Here is a 19,876-nt window from a genome sequence, read left to right as displayed (position 1 = left end):
GGGGGGGGGGGGGGGGGGGGGGGTCCTGCGGCATGGTGTGGTGCTGTCCTGCTCATGAAGGTGCCAAGCACTAAAACTCCTTCCCACCCTATAGCCCAAGCTATGTTGTGGTGCTGCCAAGCTCTATAGGAGGTCAAGCAGTGATGGTCATGGTGTAGTTGTGGGCTTCACATTTTAAAAAGGACGTGGAGAAGACAGAAAAGGTACAGCAGCAGCAGGCAACAAAGATGGTAAAGGGTTTGGAAAGCAAGGAAAGGCTGAAGGAGCTAGGCATGGATAGAAAACTGGCTGGGTCATCAGGATCAGATTGTAGGAGTCAATGGTCCATTTGGCAGCCAGTGTCAAGTGGCATGCCCCAGATGTTGGTCCTGGAGCCAGTTTTGTTCAATATCTTTCTCAGTGACCTGGAAAATGGGATAAAGTGCATTCTCAGCAAGTTTAAGGATGACACCAAGTTGGGGGGAGTAGTGGATATGCTGGACAGTAGGGCTAGGATTCAGAGAGACTTCAACAAATTGGAGGTTTGGACCAAAAGAAATCTCATGACATTCAACAAGGACAAGTGCAACGTCCTGCCCTTAGGATGGAAGAATCCCATGCACTGGTACAGGCTGGGGCTGACTGGCTAAGCAGCAGCTCTGCAGAAAAGGATCCAGGGGTTACAGTGGACAATTAGCTGGATATGAGCCAGTGGTGTGCCCTTTTTGCAAAGAATGGCATACGGGGCTGCATTTGTAGGTGCATTGCCAGATTAAAGGAAATGATTCTCCCCCTCTATTTGGCACTGCTGAGGCCAGATTTTAAGAACTGTGTCCAGTTTTGGGCCTCCCACTACACAAAAGATGAAGACAAACTGGAGAGAGTCCTGTGAAGGGCAAGGAAAATGGTGAGGGGGCTGGGACACATGACTTCTTAGGAGAGGCTGAGGGAACTGGGCTCACTTAGTCTGCAGAAGAGAAGACTGCCCTGTGGGGCAGCGGGTTAATAGCAGCTTTCAGCTACCTGAAGGGGGCTCCAAAGAGGATGGAGCTGGACTGTTCTCTATGGTGGCAGATGATGAAGCAAGGAGCAATGGTCTCAAGTTGCAGCAAGGGAAGCTTAAGTTCGATATTAGGAAAAACTTTGTCACTGGGAGAGTAGTAGGGCATTGGAACAGGTTATTTAGAGAGGTGGTGGAATATCCATCCTTGGAGGTTTCTCAGACCTGGGTAGACAAAGTTGAGGATAGACAAAGGTGGGATGACATAGTTGGGGATGTTCCTGCTTTGAGCAGGGGGTTGGGTGAGATGATCTCCTAAGGTTCCTTCCAGCCCTAATTTTCTATGATTCTATTATTTCTATGTTCAGCTAGCAGAAAAGGTGCTTAGCAAGGGACATGATAACAGTCTTCAAATACTTGAAGGGCTGCCATAAGGAGGAGAGGGAGCACCTTTTCTTGCTTGCTTCAGAGAGGAGGACATGGACCAATGGCTTGCAGTTGCAGCAACTTATTTTTAGACTGGACATCTGGAACAATTTCTTCTCTGTTTGAATATTGGGGCAGTGGAATAGATGGCCTAGAAAAGTAGTGGACTCTCCATCACTGAAGGCATTGAAAAAGAGGTTGGATGGTCCCTGGTCAGGGATGAACTGAACATAATTATGCCTATGGTGTACTAGGGGAGTTTCCTGTGCTGCTGAGCTTTCCTCATTGTCCCTGCCTGCTGTTTCCTCTACATGCATCAGGGTGTTTGTAAGCCTTCCTCAAAGGCATTGGGTGTTGACTACATCCAATGCTGGGGACATTGAGTAAGCTGTGCCAATGCTCCTGCTGGACCAAACCCAGAAGCCCTCCTCAGGCCATTGCAATGTTTGAGCCCAGTCTGGCACTGACAGGCTGGCCCTCCCTTGGAGTTCGGATTTTATATAAAAGTTAAACTGTTCCCTGCTGGGTGCTGTTCTTGTTCTCTCTTGCCTTTTCCCATCTAAGTTGCCCTCTCATGGTGTGCAGTTTTCCTTTACAGCTGGGCAATCTTACCGGTAGGTATGTTGCCACAAGACCCTCAGACCTTGTGCTTGTGTGCCAGCAGGCACGCTTGCACAGTGCAGTGCAAGGAGAGCAGTGCATGGAGCCAACGGGCAAGAAGAGGTCCTGGAACAGTGCTAGGTGAGGAGGGGGCAGCTTGGACGCAGGGAGCAGCAGAGCTGGGGGGAAGATGACAAGCAGCGGGTAATGCACCACCCCTGCACAAGCACCCGTGCCCGAGCTGGCGTGGCCTCCTCCCGTGCTAAACAGTGGGGCCCGGGACAAGCTGGAGTCGGTGCACTGGGGTGCAGCTGCCTGGCTTGCGGCTGGAGCAGGGTGCCAAGGGCAGGTCTGAAATCGAGAAGCTTGGCAGAGATGATGAGGGCGGTTCTGGTGCCAGACGAGGATGTGCACGGGGAGGAACAGGTGCCCGTTGCCTGGGAGCGGGTGTGTTTGGATGGCACTTTATGGGCTCTAAACGTAGCCAAACGATGCTGAGATATTGGCACAGGCGCTTAAGGATAAGAGCTCAGGAAATGTTTTATCTCCATGAGAGGCTGGTCAGGCCGCCAGGCCCCAGGTAACGGGGTGGTTTAATTACCCTGGTATTGATGGACATCATAAGTGTGCAGCAAGCTACCAAAGGCAGCCTGTTGCTTCAGGGGAGAGAAATGATCTGCAGGTGGCATGTTAAATAACTGGAAGGATTTGGAGGCTCCCATGGCCCTGCTCTCAGGAGCGGAGCAAGGAGGATAAATAAGGCAGAGAAGTGTCTAGAGTCCAAATGTTTGCCTAAGTGGTAGATTGCAAGTATTCCTGAGAGGCAGCCACTGGGCCGGGGCAATGGAGCTAGGGCTGGGAGTCTGTCCTTGATAGGAGGGGAGGCGGGAAAAGGCGGGGAATGTTTGAAGGAAGGTAGCTGGCAGCTGCAGGCAGGTTACCTGGGGTTATCAGTTGGCAGGCAGGATGTTATGTGCCAAAAATCCAAGGTCGATATTTAATCCATAAAGCTCTTGGGTCGGAAGCAATATCTTTTATTAGACCAACTAAATAGTAGCCAGAAAATAAGTCATGAAATACTAATAAAAATAATAGAAGTTATCACAGCTACCCAAAAGACCTTGCCTTGCTGTAGCAAAGCACGACAGAATAGCGAGAGTGGAGGCACATGTTGGCAGGGAGCAAGTCTCCCACTTGCTCTAGACACTCCTTTCAGAGATAGGACTCGAGGGAAGGATCAAAGTCCGACGGGAAAGCAGTTGGCTACAGAGCAGGGGAGTTGGGCACGGCCTCCGAAGCAGAACTTCCTTCACCTTCAGCACTGGAGGGTGCAAGAGAGAGGGGAATAGGGGGAAACCTGGGCCCTGTGACCAGCTGGTTAGCCAGCCTGGGAGACCCGGGCCAGCTGTAGAGGAGCCCATCGGAGAGGTGATCCAATGGGACCATTTGTCCAAACACCTCTCCAATACCACCTTGACCATTATCTGTCTCCGCAAGCCAGCCAAGCAGCTGGGGGAGGCCTCTGCCCCCCAAACCAGCCAGCCTGAATCCTCTGGCACAGGGGAGGAAACCAACCTCTCCAGCCCACTGGCCCTGCAGATACGGAGCCCCCACTGTGCTCATGTGCACCCACAAGTCTCTGGCGCCACTGGTGAAGGCTGCCAAAAGTCACTGGCAGCTCTGGACGCCGGGCATCTTCACCTGTCAGCGGGGAGATGGAACCGGTGAGCTCAATACCATGCAGCCAGGTCCAGCAGGGGCTGAGTTTATGTATTTCCCTTTGCCCCTCTCATGCCACTGGCTGCAGGGCCAAGGGGACTCACCTGTCAGCTCAGTAAAGACAAAGTAGACCCAGGCACGGGCCCCTTCTCCACCACCAGCAGGGAAAGCGGATCACACTCCAGCCCTGGCTACTCCTTCAGCTCCCTCTTCATGGCTTCTGCAAGGGTCTGGCTGGGTCCATCCTCCCAGCAGACAGGTGGTGTATGCCTGTCATCCTGGACCTGGCTGTACAGTACCGAGAGCGATTGTCCCACCCAATGCTGCCGGCACATGAGCCCTGGTCCAGACTGGCAGTGGCTCCCAGCAGCCTTCGCCAGTAGCACCAGGGATGTGTGGGTGCTGCCGAGCACAGCGGGGGGCTGCATTGGGCTGGCCCTCCAGCTGCACTTGGTTCTACATTCGTCCAGAGCCCCCCACCTGCCTTCCCAGATACACACAATATAGTAAAAAGTACTTTCAAGGCCAAAAGAAAAACCACATTCCAAATGCAGACCATTTTATTCAGTCCTTAGAAATACCAAAATAGAAAGGCTTTTTTTAATTCCAATATATCACTCACACTGCTTGCAAAGAGTAAAGATCAGAAGACGACCATAGCAGCATGGCATCGCCATGCTTCAGTCCCAGATTCCCCATTGCCCATTTTCACTGGTACCCATATTCCCTTCATTAAACATCATGGTTTTTAACATTCAAGTCCTGATTGCAAACCTGCAAGCAGGTAAGGACAAATAAGCAAACTCCACTGACATCTTGCCGTCATATTCACAAGGAAACAGATGGGAGAGAGTGGAAGAGTAACTGAACTGAGTCGTCTCTTCTGCTTCCGGAGGAAAATATGAAATAAAGTAGCATTGGTGCCAGATGCCAATGCTGGATTCAGCCCGGTAGAAAGAGTCTCATTGATTCAGCTTTACTTTCTTCTTGTAACTGAAAAAAAAAAATGACTGACAAGATTTTGCTTTATTGCTGCCAAAAACTGCAGTAACTAAGCGGTTCATCATGAGACATAAACTAGGTCTTAAGACTGTTTTATAACAAAGACTGTGTTTTATATTAGCAAAATTATATTTAATACAGTTGTTTCCGTTTCTCTCAGAGATCCCTTTGTTGTGCACTTTTAAGTTAATAAAAAAAATCCCCAAGACCTACTTATTCCACATACATGTAATCATGTAAAAACACTAGTTATAATATGCTTTGCCTTCTTTGATTCTTTTTTTCTTTTGCTAGAAAACGTCTTTGATTAAATGCTACACATCAGCTATTAGAGGCAAACGTTTGCCACGAGTATGAAACACTTCTGAACAAGCAAGACCAATTCCAAAATAATAGGTATAAACACTCTCCGCCCCCAGCATTGAGTTATTCCCTGTTCACAGTCCTAGCTGCAGATACTAAGTTAGGTGAGTTTGGGTAGTGTAGTACATCTATCTGCAATGTAAAAAAAGCTCAGGCTGTCCAGCAAGTAAAAAAATACATAGGAGATGCAACTTTCCCCGTATCAAAAAAAGAAAGATTGGTCTCCCCGTGCACTAACTGGTGGTATCTTTTATTTTAAGTTTTCAAGCACAAGTTATAGTCGATCAAGCTGTGAAAATAAAGAAAAAACCTCGTATGAAAAATATTGGAGCCAGCAGCATAACTTCATCGCATTTCTATCTTCCTCGGATTGTGCCGTTACAAAAAAATACATATGCAGGCTACTGATGCCTGGAACAAACTAGTTTTGAGCATGGTGAGGCAGGCTTTGGAGCACTACATTATAAACACCATAAGTTGGTCCCTGACAATTAAATGTGCACTTACCCCAGTGGCACCATGTACTGGCGCATAGGGTGCAAAATAGAACAGTGATTAAGAACAGGCTTTCCTGCCCTGTAGCAGATGGACTGGGGGAAAAGATGTTGTTTCCAACTCGAGCTCCAAAAAGCCCTTTATTCCCCCACCCCCCAGTTGGTTTCTGTATACAAAACATCATCAAAACCTATTGCCTTTCCATAGCTCCATGTTTGAGGGCTTAAATAATCAGAATACACCGGTACAGAGCACCAGTCTGGATGTGCAGAACAAGAGTTGTCTAGAGGCAAGAGACGTCCTTCTATCCCTTATTCTACAGTACTGTGCTTTGCAACCCGCTGCCTTTTACAAGGTTTAAGCAGGACAGACAAAAACCTGGTCCTGTACCCTCTAATTTACATAAGTTTGCGCTTACTTATATACCACAGTAACCACTGAAAACTATGCTGTTTTAAATTTAGGCTTCAGTCCTGCAAACTCTTATAGGTACTAAGGCAGTGGGGCGATGCCCATGCATGCTGCTACTTGCCTGCACAGATGTTGGCAGATCCAGGTCTAAGATGTACCACTGCAAATAACCCCCTCCCCCTCCCTTACCATTTGCTAAGAGTTTGAATTTGAGGTTTCTAAACGAGACCCTTCTGATAGGAGCCAAGCCTTATCTTACCTGACAACAGAGACAGTGCAAGTTTATGCTGCCCCCTACTAGTGCACCTCAGCCCTGACTTGGCAGCACCATTTCTACAAGACAGGATCGAGAACAAACACCCCAAGACAAATTATAGCCCTCCAAAATCTGGCCAATGCAAATACTCAAGTAATTAATGCTTAAATACTAAGCTCAATTCGTGGGAAATCAACAGCTTGTGCCAGTGCATCCTTGGTGTGGCTGCCACATGTAGCGTATAGAAAATCTAGCACCTTTATTTCTTCCACAGGGCTTAAAACAACCCACACTTAATGGGAAACTTTCACCAAACAAAGCTACAGCTTCCAGCCAAAAAAAAAAAAAAGCATAGTTTTTCTCGCTTGCATTGCTACCAACCTTTATTAGGAAATAAAATAATTTCATTTATACTAACCTCAGAACAAACTGATTGCCCCAGGCTGAAGGATAAACTAAGGCAGCACACCCAACAGGGCTAAATGGACTCAGTTCAGCTTTCACTTTCTTTTGAAATAATTGCAGACATGCACACAAGTGCTGAGCCTGGAATCCAGGGTGCCCAGTGACTTGCCACATCTCACTTTTCCTGTAGTCACTGTCCCATGCGTCTATCCTATCCCACGTTGAGCTAAAGCTTCACTGTGTCCCTGTCTCATTCAGGGACAAACAGGCTCAGTTTAGCTCTTAGTGTCATGTAATTGTGGGGACAGTCACCGTAGGGCAGCTGAGACACAGTAAAGCCCAGTTCCTAGCTCATGCAGGCCTATCAACAGAGGTAACTGTGTGTACAGAGCTGCAAAGAGTTACCCCTGCTGTAAGTAGGGTTGTGACTAGAATCAGTTTTGAAGCTGCTGCTTCAATCCTTCCAGAATTATTGGGTCTAAATCTACCCTTTGGTAGACAGGTGGCTGGACCTGATTGTAAGGAAGGAGCCAAACAACAGCCTGGGGAAGTCGAAGCATTGGTATCTAAGCTGCTTTTCAGACAAAAAAAAAAAAAATAGGGGGGGGGAGTAGGGTTCATCTGAATCATCAGAGAAAAGGGGAAGATCAAAAGAGGAAACAGACACCTCGGTTTGTGATTCTGCTGTTAAAAAATAAATAGAAATCTTTGTGATCACACGGTGCTAGAAATGACCTCACAAGTCCTCGGGAGCTCCCGCCCCAAGCTGGTCCCTCATCTCTTCCGCTAGTCCCTTTGCAAGCTTGCTGTGGCTCCCTGCATGGTCCATGAACATGTTGGGAATATCCTTGCCGAAATAGATCTTGCTGTTTGCTGCAATGGCCTTGTACTTCATCAGCTGCAGATACTCTGGAGTTAGCTTTAGCTGCACAAAGAAAACAGACCATCAACAACCTGCAGTTCACAAATGCAAACTGTCGCTTGGGTCCTACCTCTCCAAGGGAGTGGCGTAGGAAGACCCCTAAGCCCTGCACATCCATATCTTCTTTCAAATTTAAGGAACCGTGCCAAGAACAATGCTCCCTTCTGGCATTTCCAAACCAAATATCCCGTACCTAAACGGCAAAGCCAGGAAATGATAGCACTGGTCACATAGGAAGTCCAGCCCACTCTGGAAAGGGAAGCACTTACCTCTTGTTGAAAATTATTTGATGAACCTACCAGCTGCCTATAACCCGCCTCCCTCAAAGACAGGAGAAAAAGCACAGGTACAATTTCTATACTGGGAATCAGTGATCTTGTTCAGTTATCATGGTCAGGAAGGCACATAGTATTCTTATCTCACAACCCTTTAGTTTCCAATCTCCTCTGGCCACACAGATTCACATTATCAGACAATGAGTTTACAGGTAAGGACAAAGCTGTCATTCTACTGGACCGAGTACAATTCCATCCTCACTAACCTAGGTGCAGCTCAAGGGCTTGAGAGAGCCCAGCTCCAACCCCACCGCCACCAGCAGAGCCTCTGCTTTGGTAGCCGCATTCATTTTGCACATGCCTTCAGGGTAACTGAAGGCTCTGGGCCCATCAGATCTAGCTTGTTCTTTTACCTAACATACAATCTCTTTGGAGTCTGAGCTGCGATGTATTTGTGCAGTACTTAGCGCAAAGGGACCTGGGCAGGTCAATACTACCTTGTTCGCTTCTGCCATCTTCAGAGCGGTATAGCATTCTGCATCAGCTTTTGCCTTCTCCCTTGCAAGGAACGCCGCATCTGAATGGAAAACCGAGGCACCCTTTTACTAGCGGAACAAAGCAAGCGGCCACTGAACACGTTAAAAGCGAACATGAGGGCAGAATGGCTTCCTAGCCAGGGGCATCCCCTTGCTGCCAGAAAAGGCCTTGGCTTACAGTTTGGAGGTGGTATGACCGGCGACATGGATTTATAAGGAATTAAAACTCTGGTGGTTCTGCTGGGACTTTTAAAATAAGAAGCTGCTGATCTATAAAGCTCTAATTGGCTCCTCAGTGGGCTTCTGCAAAGCTTGACAGGGCCTATAACAAACATAATTGGCAAGAGGGCCTGGCTGCTCTGAGCCATGAAGGCAGAACCCTCTCCGCATCCGGGGGGCAAGAAACTTTCTTGGGCTAATAGCGCAACTGTCCTCAGGGCGCTCAGCAGCCAGCACCTTGGAGATCAATTTTTCCACTCCTACCGGCTCCTAAAGGCAGCTCAGAGCAACCTCAGAAGGGTGAAAGGCAGGGAATTACAACAGAAGGGAGAATTACAGGGCCCCTTCACTGCTGACAATGCTTAAAAAGGAACATGTCCATGTTTTTCCTTGGAAGATTTCCCGTATACTGCCCAGATGTTCTCTGCTTATGTAGCAGAAAGCCCTCTTTTCCTCTTGCCTGCATTTGTTCTCCCCTCTTTGGATATGTTTCTCTTTTTCTACCTTTTCTTCCTTCCTCTCTCTTTCACTTTAAGATAAGGAATTGTGTTTTAAAATTTGTGTGCGCGCATTTTGTATCTCCCCTTGTAGTTTGCTATTTTTATCTATTTGTGTGCCATGGCATTTGTAGCTTATATTTTATACTCCTCACCTTTCATCTTTTAACTGAATGTATTTAGTTTCATAAGCAAGTTATACATTGTAACAATGTTAACAAGGGCAGGAATCAAACTGCACTTCCCTGTATCAGGCTGGCCTCTGAAAGAGCGAGTGAATCAGTGATTGAATGTGTAACATGGTAGCAGACCAATTAACACCTGGAAGCTGCAGATCAACCAAGGGAAGAACTCAATAGAAGACAATGTAACAACCGGGAAATCTCTAAACATCACTGATCAAGGGCTAGAAGCCCTGGCCAGAGTTAATCAACGCCGGGGACCAACTTTTGGGCTGAATATCTCCAGATCGACCACTCCCAGAGCCCTATCCAAAATTCATCAACAGACTTCCAAACCTGCACGTACATGCGGACGACCCCCGGGGCTGACAGATGCCATCCAGTAGCCACCAAGGGGGGGGGGGGGAGGGGGGGGGGGGGGAAGTCCCACGAGGGTCAATGACCCCTGGATTGGGCAAACCTGAAAACTGGGGAGTCACCAAAGTCTGCCAAGGACAGATAAAAGGCAGTGAAAAGTGACCCTCAGTGGCACCCTCTTGATCTCCAACTTGACCAGACCTGTCCAGCCAGAAGGACCAGCCGGCGACCACCTTCTGGAAGATGATACCACGCTGAAAGAAGCCTCAACGACAGATTCCAGCACTTGTAGGATAGGTATACCTGACTCTTGTAGCTTGCGTGTGTGCGGACCAGCCCCAAGGTTTATGATTTAACTCATTACAGTGTTTCTATCCGCCTAATAAACTAGAATTTTAAGGATCCCAAGTTGGACATTTGTAGCCAACACTTGCTGCCCTGCTAGACAAGCTGCTGGGGGCAGTTGGGCTGAATGTTCTTGGCTGGTCTGAAAATCTAGAGCTGCTGTTGAAAAAACAAGTCATGTCAAGTACCTTTGCAAAGCTCTACACAAGAAGGATAGGCCGTGCCAGGGAATGCCAGGGGTGAAAGAAGGGACCTTTTCCAAAAAGTCCAGCTGGTAGCACCTATGAGACTGATTTCTCAGAGGCTAGCATACCTCCACTCCTCTGAGAGGCTCTCAAGTCTTCCCCATGTATCTGAATGGGGATGATAACCTTCTTTCTGGGCAGATGGGAGTCTGCACTCCTGATCCCAGCAGCACTATTGACAAGAACCCTGCTTGTCCCTGACAAACATCCCAGCTTGTGCAGGTCTTCAGTTCTGGTACCAGAGCAGACACCTCCAAGTCTCCCAACAGACCTAGGCAGTCACATGCTCCATCACTAGGGAGGCAGTGGAAATCTGCTCGAGTGTGCATTGCCCTTCTCAGTAGCATTCATGATAACCTGTTAAATCATTCCAAACATGAGCCCCCTCAAAGTGTAGGATGGTAGCCAGTTGCCCCCAGGACCTACCGCTCAGAAAATCCAGAACCAGATGCTTCCCTTCTCTGTCTCTCAGTTTACCCAGACGTGAAACAGGGATAATGCGTTCCCATTTCACAGCAGCGCTGCAAGGACTAGCAAATGTACCTGTTAAGTGTTTCAAAACCCCTGGCCAGGAACCACGAGTGGCTACTTGCTTACTAGAAAGGCTGCTACTCACCTTCAATCTCCGAAATCCTCTTCTCCGTTTCCTTTTCCATCACCTTCTGCCCGTATGTTATCTCGGCAACTTGAGCAATTTTTTCTGCCTCTGAAGGATCAAAGAAACATCTCACTGCCCAACAAACCAGGACCCTGGCTTCCTTCTGCCAGGAGCAGGCACAGCCTCACAACCCTTCATCAGCTCTTGTGGCAAGCATAAGTCCCGCAGAGATGCTTTTAGCTCTAGTGGAGGTGTCACACACACTGAGGGATGTTTTAGGCAAACCAAGGACAGGTCAAGCCTAGAGCTACATTGGAGGGCTTTATAGCAGCAACAGACTGGCATCAGACTGCACTGCCCTTTCAGTGACCATTGAGAGAGAGAACTTGGCAAAGATCTCAGGGTATTTCTTCTCGTGATCTCTCCCCTCTAGCTTCTGCTTTGCTTTGTGCCACGTAAGCAGTCAATGCTACTCTAGTTCCTGGTCACCTTGCCTCAAATTTCTCTGAGCTGATGTCACACTGTAGCACTGCTCCCCTGACAACCAACAGGAGCAGGCTGGGTGCACCTTTTATGGGGATCCCTTTTATTACCTCCCCAGGCCCTGAAGAGTACCCTGGACAGGCACACCTGTGGAAAGGGTGGGGAGACGGTGGGGCATACTGACCGATGAGTGCCTTCTTTCTCTCCGTCTCAGCTTCCTTCTCCACCACCTTCTGCTTCTGAGCTGCAATCAGCAGCTTTGTCTTCTCGCTCTCCCTGTTGAGCCAAAACAAGCCATCTGTGAACCTCAAGCATCATCGTGGCCCCTGGGTGCAAGCCACCACCACCCATGCTTGTGCTAGCACCTCCCTGGTGGACAATGCTGGAGGGGAAATCTCTTGGAGGGAGGTTTTCAGGGACACAGGCTGTGCGCAGACACATAGCACAGTCAGCGCAAGGCCGAGAGGGCTGAAGCAGCCAGGTAAGTGCTATGAAAGCAAGTTATTCCAGTCTTCTGTAAATGCTCAGCCTATTGTACTCACAGCCCTTGCGATCCCAACAAGCAGATGACTGCTGGAATTCAGTCATGACCTCCCACACATGCTCTGACAAGCCCTTTCCAAAAACCAGCAGTGCCCCAAAAGGAACAGCTTCCCCATCCAACAGCAGTCGCCTACTTGCACGATGCCCCTTCACTGAACTTTCCTAGCCACAACAGGGGGCCAGCATGAGCTCAGCCAACAGCGTGCTTGGCAGAGAGCATTCACATCATAGCACACCGAGAAAGCACATTAGGCTGTATGCTGACCCTCAGGCGCAAGCCTCAGGTACTCACATGAGCTCATAGTTCCTGCGGATGGTTTCTGGGATGTTGGGCTTTGTGACTCGAACTGCCTGAAAAGACAGAAGGAAAAGGGTGAAGTCCACAGTGACATTCACACTGCACAATTACCCTGGTGACAAGCAGCCAGGTTGGCCCAGTTGGGATGTGGGCCTCTCTACTGCCAAGCTTCCCCTGGTGTGGTTTCCCCTCTTGGCCTATGGGCCTGTCTCTCAGTTCTGCATGCAGAGCACTCTGTGATGCTTCCCCAGTCAATTGTTTCTGGCCCAGGACAATGTCTGCTCTTCAAGGGGAACCATGGGAAGGGCACTGAAGGACAAGGGCAAGTTATTCAGCTTGAAGCCTTACTGCAAAACAGGCAGGTTCCTTCTTGTGTGAAAGCAGGGTTCTGGCTCTAACCTATACTGTCCAGCTGAGCCAGGCAGCTTGAGCTTAAAGACCTTCACACCTGGGTCAGATCTTCTATGTGAACAGCACACGGGTTACGGCTAAAACCCAAGTCAGAGCAGGCGCTGCCTGTGTAGCGTAGCCCCTGCTCTCTGGATGCTGAGTCCATACGTTGTACCTGTATGATGAGTCCGGGGGCCATGGAGGTCAGGTCTTGCTGCAAAGCCAGCTTAAGGTTTTCATCAATCTGATCTGCAGGTATCAGAACAAGGAAATCTGGTTACAGAACCCCTAAGGCACTTTGATGTCATCATCAAGGGTTTCTCAGGGGGACTCAGACTTAGTCCTCCTGGAAATTAAGTCCCAATTAATATATAGGTAGCAACATCAAGAGATGGTTGTGAGCATCAGGTCTACCAAAACCCAATGCAAGGTAAGCAACCTCTATCCTGAGAGGAGGAATCAAGCATGGAGTCCCTGCTATGAATGAGACCGCTGGGGTCCAAACCCAACACACACAGACTGCACCCCTGTGCATGAGGCCATCACTTCTACTAACCCATGTAGTTCTCATGACACAGAAAACATCAGTGCTGAAAAGTAATCACATTTGGAGATGGCAAAGACCTACTGAGAAATTTTTTCTTTCCCCTCCACACGCTCAGCCACTGCAATAGTCCCTTAAATAATCTCTAGTAATGTACTTTCTGGGTGCCTGTTCTGTCAATTCTTACCATAGCCTGCAGGATAGAACAGAAACTCATCTGTCCCTTCCCAGGAGATTCTACCATTTTCGCTCGGATGCGATGCTCAGATATGACAGCAAGCATCTCTTTTAGAATACTGAGAGACTCGATGAGTCTTGCAACCTTTTAGCTGCCCTGGACATGTAACATTTCTGGATAGGTGGGTAAGCTCTCACTTACACTTGTTGTGATGGCCAAGATTAGTAAACATCCAGGACCAAATCTAGGAGGGTTAAGAGACAGATCTACCTGACAGAACTTGGCCCTTGCCTTGGACAACTGGTTATTGGTTAAGCAACCTTATTTTGTGTTCCAGTGTACAAAAGCACCCAGCATCCAATGCAACTGAAACACATTACTGTCTAGTATCATGGCTTGAAGACAGAATACATACAGAAGACAGTACAGCATTTGTAAGGAGTCCATCAGTGATGGAAATGGGGCAAAAGAGAGACCTTGTTTATTTGCCAAATGACTGGGAGAGAGATGCCATCTGGCTGCATGAAGCACTGAAAGACCTCACTGTCAGGTCTGGCTTAGTGTAGAAGTTCATCCCTGAAAGGTTACGGTGAGACAAGACTAAGCTGGGCTCACCAAACAGCTCTATGTAGACCTCCTGCAGTGTGTGGACGCTGCAAAACTGGTTCAGCTCATGGTGAATCTTGTTGAAGATAAGTGCTTTGTCATAGTCTGCTGTGTAGTTCTTCACTATGTCGTACACTGGAGAGGAGAAGAAAGGGGGGAGTTAGCAGACAGGAGGGACTCATGTCACCAGCAGTGGGAACCTCAGTCACCTACACTAGTGAGCAGAGGAAACACACCACCAGAGAGCAATGCTTCAATTAGCAAACAAACTGGACTGAAAAGGGAGCAAGTCCTACACTACAAATCAGCACCTGCTTGCTTTATTTTAACAGTTTAATAACCCATGCCACTGCTTTACAGAAGGCTAACCCGTGTTCTGTGGTACACTGTGGCAAAATAACAAAGCTTGTGTCACTGCAATTCTTGCTATGGCACCTGCACCCAAATCTGCCTTGAGCCATGGCGTTGTGGACTGTGCAGTTCACTCCTATCTATGGGGCTCCACACCAGGTTGGACGTATACAAAGTGAGGAAATTGCCAAAGCTGAGGGAAACAGCAGGTGTCAAAGGTGCACATATGGGTCTGCACAATGTACAGTAGAAGTGTGCATGAGTGCAGGCTGGGTCTGAAAAAAGATTACACACTTAGCCAGGATACACACTTGCCAGAACGTAATGCAAGTGATGTCCACTAAATACAGGAACAGCCTGTTTGTTACCTTCTCAGGGCACTTCATGCCTCAAAAAACAGCCTTGAAACCAACAGGACCTTCTCAGTTCAGGACAGCTTTAGACGTTTTGCGATTCACAACTCCTAGTCACCTTTGCTACTTCAGTGGTTCAAGGCAGTACCTTTGCTTTGCAAAGCAGATAACACAGCCAGAGAATTCCCACGCACCTAGGCAGTTTAACGCACTTATCCCTGAAGGGCTGCACTTCAGAGGAGCTTGCACACATCCATCTGTGAAATACGAGGCATGAAAGGGGCTCAGCCTCTTCATCTCTGTATCTCAACTGCCAGTCCCTTCACTCATGCTGGATACCTCTGGCACATCCCACCCCAAAATTAACCACTACCCTGCACACACAGCTTTTTACCCCTACATTGCATAATGGGTCTTGAGGAGGCAGTAGCCCTACTATGCCTCAGGACTGACAGTTTTTCAGGCTGTGGTTAAAGGAGACTAGCAAAGCCATGGGCAGAGAGGACTCACCAGCGTTCTGAATCAGGAAATTCACCACCTCAATTCTGTCAAAGTAAATCATCACGCCCCCACTGCAGAAGGAAAAGACAACACAAGAAGGAGCACGGGCATCCCAATGCAATGCTCCAAGTCAGCCTGGCCCATTTAAGGACACAGCGGGGCCCAGGTGGCATTCTGAAGCAGGGCAGGAGAGCGAAGGGGAGAAGGGGAAGGTGTAGATGTTCGCAGATCCCAGCTAGTTTTATACCTTCCCAGAAGTGGCTCCAGGAGTGGAATGCTGCTGCTGCTACTGCCACGCTAAAGACACTAAAACCCCAGTCCTAAACATGCCACTATAACCAGGGGGGAGGGCTCTACCACCTGATGGAAGATTCAGCACTCATGTGCTCCACCCCAGGGAGAGGACAGGAAGGCATCCTATTAGCCTCTAAATAGGAATGGAGGGCAAAGCACATCCAGGGATGCAAACTGGGAATCAGCAGGGGGAGGAATCAGGAACCAAAAGCAAAGAAGGTGGTTTGCTGTGCCGGGTTCTGGCTGGAATGCTCACCTAGTCCCACAGGGAACATTTTTCACCTCATCTGTCTGCAGCGTGGTCTGTGAGGAGAAAGAACACAGGCTATCAGAGGCCGGACTGCTCACAAGCCAAGTGCTATTTTAGGTCCTTTGCTTAAGGAACTTCTTTGCCACGAGACCGGTTATTGCCCCAACTTCTTCACTAAGTCGTGCCCCTTTGTTCCCAAAGACCAAGCAGCAGAACCAAGTATGCTTCTTTCAGTTCCTCCCTGTCTTCCTAGCCAGTATTGGAGTCCCAGGAGAGAGCAGAAGTACTGTGTGACTTTCTGTGGGAAGCCCCCAGCCTCTCTGTTGGATCGCTCAGTCTCTTGTGTGAGAACCGCCTGGGGAAAGGCTGGAGCAGGCTGTGGAGCAGACCCTGCAGCAGACGGTGGGGACTAAGAGAGGCTGAGGCAGGGAGGACTGTCAGGCCAGGGTAAATCTATGGAGGTGGAAATGCCATGCAGAAGGCAATTTATAGGGTACGTGTTTGGTCTTCTGCTCTGGGGTGAAATTCCCCAGACATTCAGCAGAAGCCTTAAACAAACAAATGCAAGTTTACCTGAACAGACTTGTAAGAGGTTATGAAGGGGAGCATAAGATGGAAGCCGGGTCCGCTGGTTGATGTTAGCAGCGCACCACCTCTGCAGGAAGAGAGAGAAGGACAGAACAGGGCTGCATTAGAATAAGTCGCTAATACCATAAGTGAAGCACGAAAGTACGGATTCACTGAAATGATAAACCAGCCTTGCCCTTCACTCCCAGAGCACTGACAGACACCTGAGTATTTGTAAGCTGTGCCTGGATAGCTTCCTCCTCTGATTTAAGTTCACAGCAGTTTGTGCTCTGTGAATACACAAATGCTCACAGATGTTTTAAACAAGGAAGCACTGGAGCCGCATGCGCTCACCCTGCCTTTGATAAATGGAAAACTCCTCTTGGCAGTTGGTTTTCCTTTATCACAAACTGCATTCAGGCCCCTCGGTATCAAACGCGCCTCTCCTCCCGTGACATGGCAGACATAGCGGGTTTGAAAATCTCTTCACAACTGCACTCAAAACCCAACTACAATAAATACAAGCAGTGAATCCTCCAACCACTGACTGACAGGCAGAAAGCCTGACAGCCTCAGAAGGCGGATGGAGGCCGAATAAAGGCAACAGATTAAAAACAAACAGCTAGATACAGTACACTGCATAGGAACCTTTCTCTTCTGAATCATTACTACAGAACCAGCCCAGGCTGGAGGGAACCAGAAGTTATTAGTGCTCAAGGGCTGTCCAGTGAGTGGGGAGACAGTCTTGAGCCAGATTCCAAAGGACAAGCAATCATACCACAAAACATCACTGCACTTAGCACTACTCTGCCCTCTCACCAGCAACCACAACGGAGGGTCTGAGCAATGAGTGAACCACAGGAAAGATCCTCCCAAGTCAGGGCTAAGAATACAGGGAAGGTGGCTTTGCACTGCCAGTGTTGTATCTTATCTGCCAACAGAGTGAAGGTGTGGGGGGCTGCGGGTGTGCATGTGGGGTTTGGAGCCCAGGGAAGGAGCTCCAACGTCCTGGCAGGATGCAGGGTACTGTGAGTCAAGAGAGAGGGGCAGCAGCAGGGTGTGGGGGGGCTGTGATTTGGGAATGAGGGGCAGACACACAGAGACCCAGACACAGATAGCACCCAGCTGGTAAGTGGAGGGGAAGGGGCGAAGTGGGGTACAGATTGAGGCTCCCACAGCGAGGGAGGGAGTGGAGCAGGGGCTGAGGTGAATGGAACCCTAGGGCCAGGGCAGGTTATCGAGTGTTGTGATGGGGAGCACCTCTCCACAGCTGCACGCATCCTGAGGGGAGGCATGGGGGCATGTGCCCTCTACGGGGCAGAGGCAGGCTGCCCACTGCCGGCTCAAGGCTCTGTACCCTGCTGCCTTTGCTCCAGGAGCAGCGCAACACCACTGCTGCCCACTGGGCAGGCAGGGGATGCGGGGCGCACTGGCTACACAGTACGTGCCCTGCCTGCCCAGCACCAGGAAACATACTGGCATCACATGGCTGAGCTCCCAGGGCAAAGGCAGCAGGGCACAGAGCCCCAGCCTGCCTCTGCTCTATGTGGGGCACGTGCCCCTCATGCTTCCCCCAGGGATACACACAGCTCCAGGGAGCCATGCCCCCTCCCTCCACGCCTCTGGATGACCTGCCCCAGCCTCAGGGCCCCATTCATCCCAACCCCTGCCCAAGTCCCTCCCTCACCACGGGGGCCTCAATCTGTGGCAGCCCCCCCTCCACAGACTGACCAGCTGGGAAAATTTGGAGATTTCAGGGTGTGATTGGGAGATCATGAGTCGGAACTATTTTGATTTAGAAATCACGAGTCTCGCAATGTTTTCATGAAGGTTGGCATTATTGCATCAGGCCTGCTGCTCTCACCAGCGTGCTGCTATTCCTTTTTTCACACAACAGCTTGCTGAGACCAGAACTTGAACTTCTGGTGTTTCTGCTAACGCTACTGATAACATCAAAAGCTTTGGAGCAGAGCAGAGCTGAAAGCCTCCTGCCAATTTAAGACTTAGGCACTTGTCATCCACTCTTCTGTGGACAGCAATGATGACTGAACTCAGACTTTATAAGATACTGGATTTCAGGTGATTAAAGCTGGACACATCCTTACTAATTTGGGAGTGCAAATATTATCTTTTCCTCCCTCTGCCCCAGCCGACCAGCATATTGTCTTCAGATAAGGAATCTCCGGGACAGCAGCTTCAAAACACCATGACACCAACCCCCCCTCCCTTCTTTTTTTTTTTGCAGGCCTCTTACCTATAATAAACGCCAATATGTCCTTCTTCAATTTTGTGTATGGCAGAGAAGAACGCCGCAGCCACAAAACTCACAGTCACTGCTGCTATAGCACCTAACTGAGCCATCCCTGAGAGTAAGCCCTGAGGTAACAAAAAGGAGGACACGCATGATCACAGCTAGACATGAAGGGGAGAGGTTTATTACAGGCAGGGAGCTGAACACCAACAGAGGCAGGACTCTGCACTCCCGCTTCGCTGGCGTTTCTGGGCATTTGGGGCTTCCCCAGCTTGACCAACAGGGACAGCAGAGCTAATGCAACCCCCATTGCAAAGCAACTATAAAGCAGGGAGCAGATGGAGCCCGGGAGTCCTGCCGTGACCCCTCTCGCTCTTGCTTGGCTTCATGCAAATAACCTTTGCTTCCTGCCCTCCCGTGCCAGGGCTGCGGCTCTGCAATCACCCAGCCAAACATTAGCCGAGGTGGGTCCCAAACCCCGTCCTCGGCCTGCGCAGCGAGGCCTCGTACCACCGGTGCCTCCTGGCTTGCCCCTGCACAGGGGAGGGGGCTGCTCCAGGCCAGACGTCCTGAATGAGGCAGGGGCTGGAAGGCCCAGGCCCTGTCTCCCCCCAGCCCCAGGCAGCAGGCAATAGGGCTGCTAATCTGCGAAGAGGATCCACCCCAGGGCTGGCCACTAATCCTGGGCCCAGCCACTGCCCCCGTGTCCTTGGGCTGCCCAGGCCGGGGGGCGGGGACACGTGCTCTCCCCAGGCCCGCAGGGCCCACACTCACCACCTCCTGCCGCAGCACTTCCGGGTGTCGCGCCGGTGATGCCATCACTACGCGCCGCCCCGCCCGGCCCGGCCCAGCCCTGCAGTTCCAGCGGCCGCGCCTGCAGGGGGCGCCAAAGCTCCACCGCCGCCAGGACCCGCGGGAGCTCGGCGCACCCCGCTCCGCCCCGCCCCGTCCTGTCCGCTGCCCGGTGCTGCCGCTGGGGCTGGCCGGAGGGGGGCAGCAAAGCCCGGCCAAAATGCACCCCCGGCTTTAGGGGCAGGGGCACTGGGGCACCTAAAGTCATCTCGCCCCCTGGCTGCTTGCATGGAGGGGCCCCTGCCAGGATCCTGCCCCTCCAAGCCAGCTGTAAGCGGCAGGCACCAGGGCTTGAACCTCTGGGTTTATGTACATGTACATGTGTGTATAAATAAAAAATATATTTTGAAAACTTTTTCAAAATATAAACTAAACACGTGTGTGCACACACCCATATCTATACACATATACATACACACTATGTGGACCGATTGGGAGACCTGGACCTCTTCAGCCTCCGCAAGAGGAGGCTGAGAGGTGATCTCAAAGCCACCTACAAACTCATGGGGGGGGGGCAGCAAGAAATAGGGCAGGGGTGGGCAAAATGAAGCCCGGGGGCTGGGTTGCGCCCGCCGCGCGCCTT

General features: G+C 50.0%; 1 protein-coding gene across 5 annotated transcripts; it reads right to left on the bottom strand.

Moving 5' to 3' along the window:
• Positions 1–4,266: 4,266 nt before the first annotated feature.
• Positions 4,267–19,252, bottom strand: LOC102370558 (erlin-2). Of its 5 annotated transcripts, XR_003095309.1 has the most exons (14): positions 19,216–19,252; positions 18,445–18,566; positions 16,197–16,278; positions 15,630–15,676; positions 15,089–15,150; positions 14,773–14,835; positions 13,884–14,009; positions 12,722–12,795; positions 12,151–12,209; positions 11,500–11,591; positions 10,851–10,940; positions 8,351–8,430; positions 6,670–7,581; positions 4,267–4,717 (listed from the first exon to the last, which is right to left on the bottom strand). XR_003095309.1 is itself a non-coding variant. In XM_025210345.1 (13 exons), the coding sequence occupies exons 2-13, from the start codon at positions 18,549–18,551 to the stop codon at positions 7,393–7,395; spliced, it is 1,071 nt and encodes a 356-aa protein (XP_025066130.1). In that variant the 5' UTR covers positions 18,552–18,566; positions 19,216–19,252; the 3' UTR covers positions 4,267–7,392. The 5 variants fall into 5 exon arrangements, 4 of the variants coding, with proteins under 4 accessions (XP_025066130.1, XP_025066132.1, XP_025066131.1 ...); XM_025210345.1 differs by having other exon boundaries at positions 4,267–7,581; XM_025210347.1 differs by lacking the exon at positions 19,216–19,252 and adding an exon at positions 18,840–19,209 and having other exon boundaries at positions 4,267–7,581.
• Positions 19,253–19,876: the final 624 nt, after the last annotated feature.

The sequence above is a fragment of the Alligator sinensis genome, unplaced genomic scaffold, assembly GCF_000455745.1.
Source record: "Alligator sinensis unplaced genomic scaffold, ASM45574v1 scaffold722_1, whole genome shotgun sequence".
Lineage (NCBI taxonomy): Eukaryota > Metazoa > Chordata > Crocodylia > Alligatoridae > Alligator > Alligator sinensis.
This window is presented reverse-complemented; position numbering and strand designations above follow the sequence as displayed.

Excerpts from the sequence above, each read along its gene's own strand:
- LOC102370558 (XM_025210345.1), bottom strand. The coding sequence starts at position 18,551 with ATGGCTCAGTTAGGTGCTATAGCAGCAGTGACTGTGAGTTTTGTGGCT. Across the intron at positions 14,836-15,088 it reads TTTCCTGATTCAGAACGCTG|ATGGATGTGTGCAAGCTCCT; the intron begins GTGAGTCCTCTC and ends CGTATTTCACAG. Across the intron at positions 14,010-14,772 it reads AAGTGCGTTAAACTGCCTAG|TGTACGACATAGTGAAGAAC; the intron begins GTGCGTGGGAAT and ends TCTCCTCTCCAG.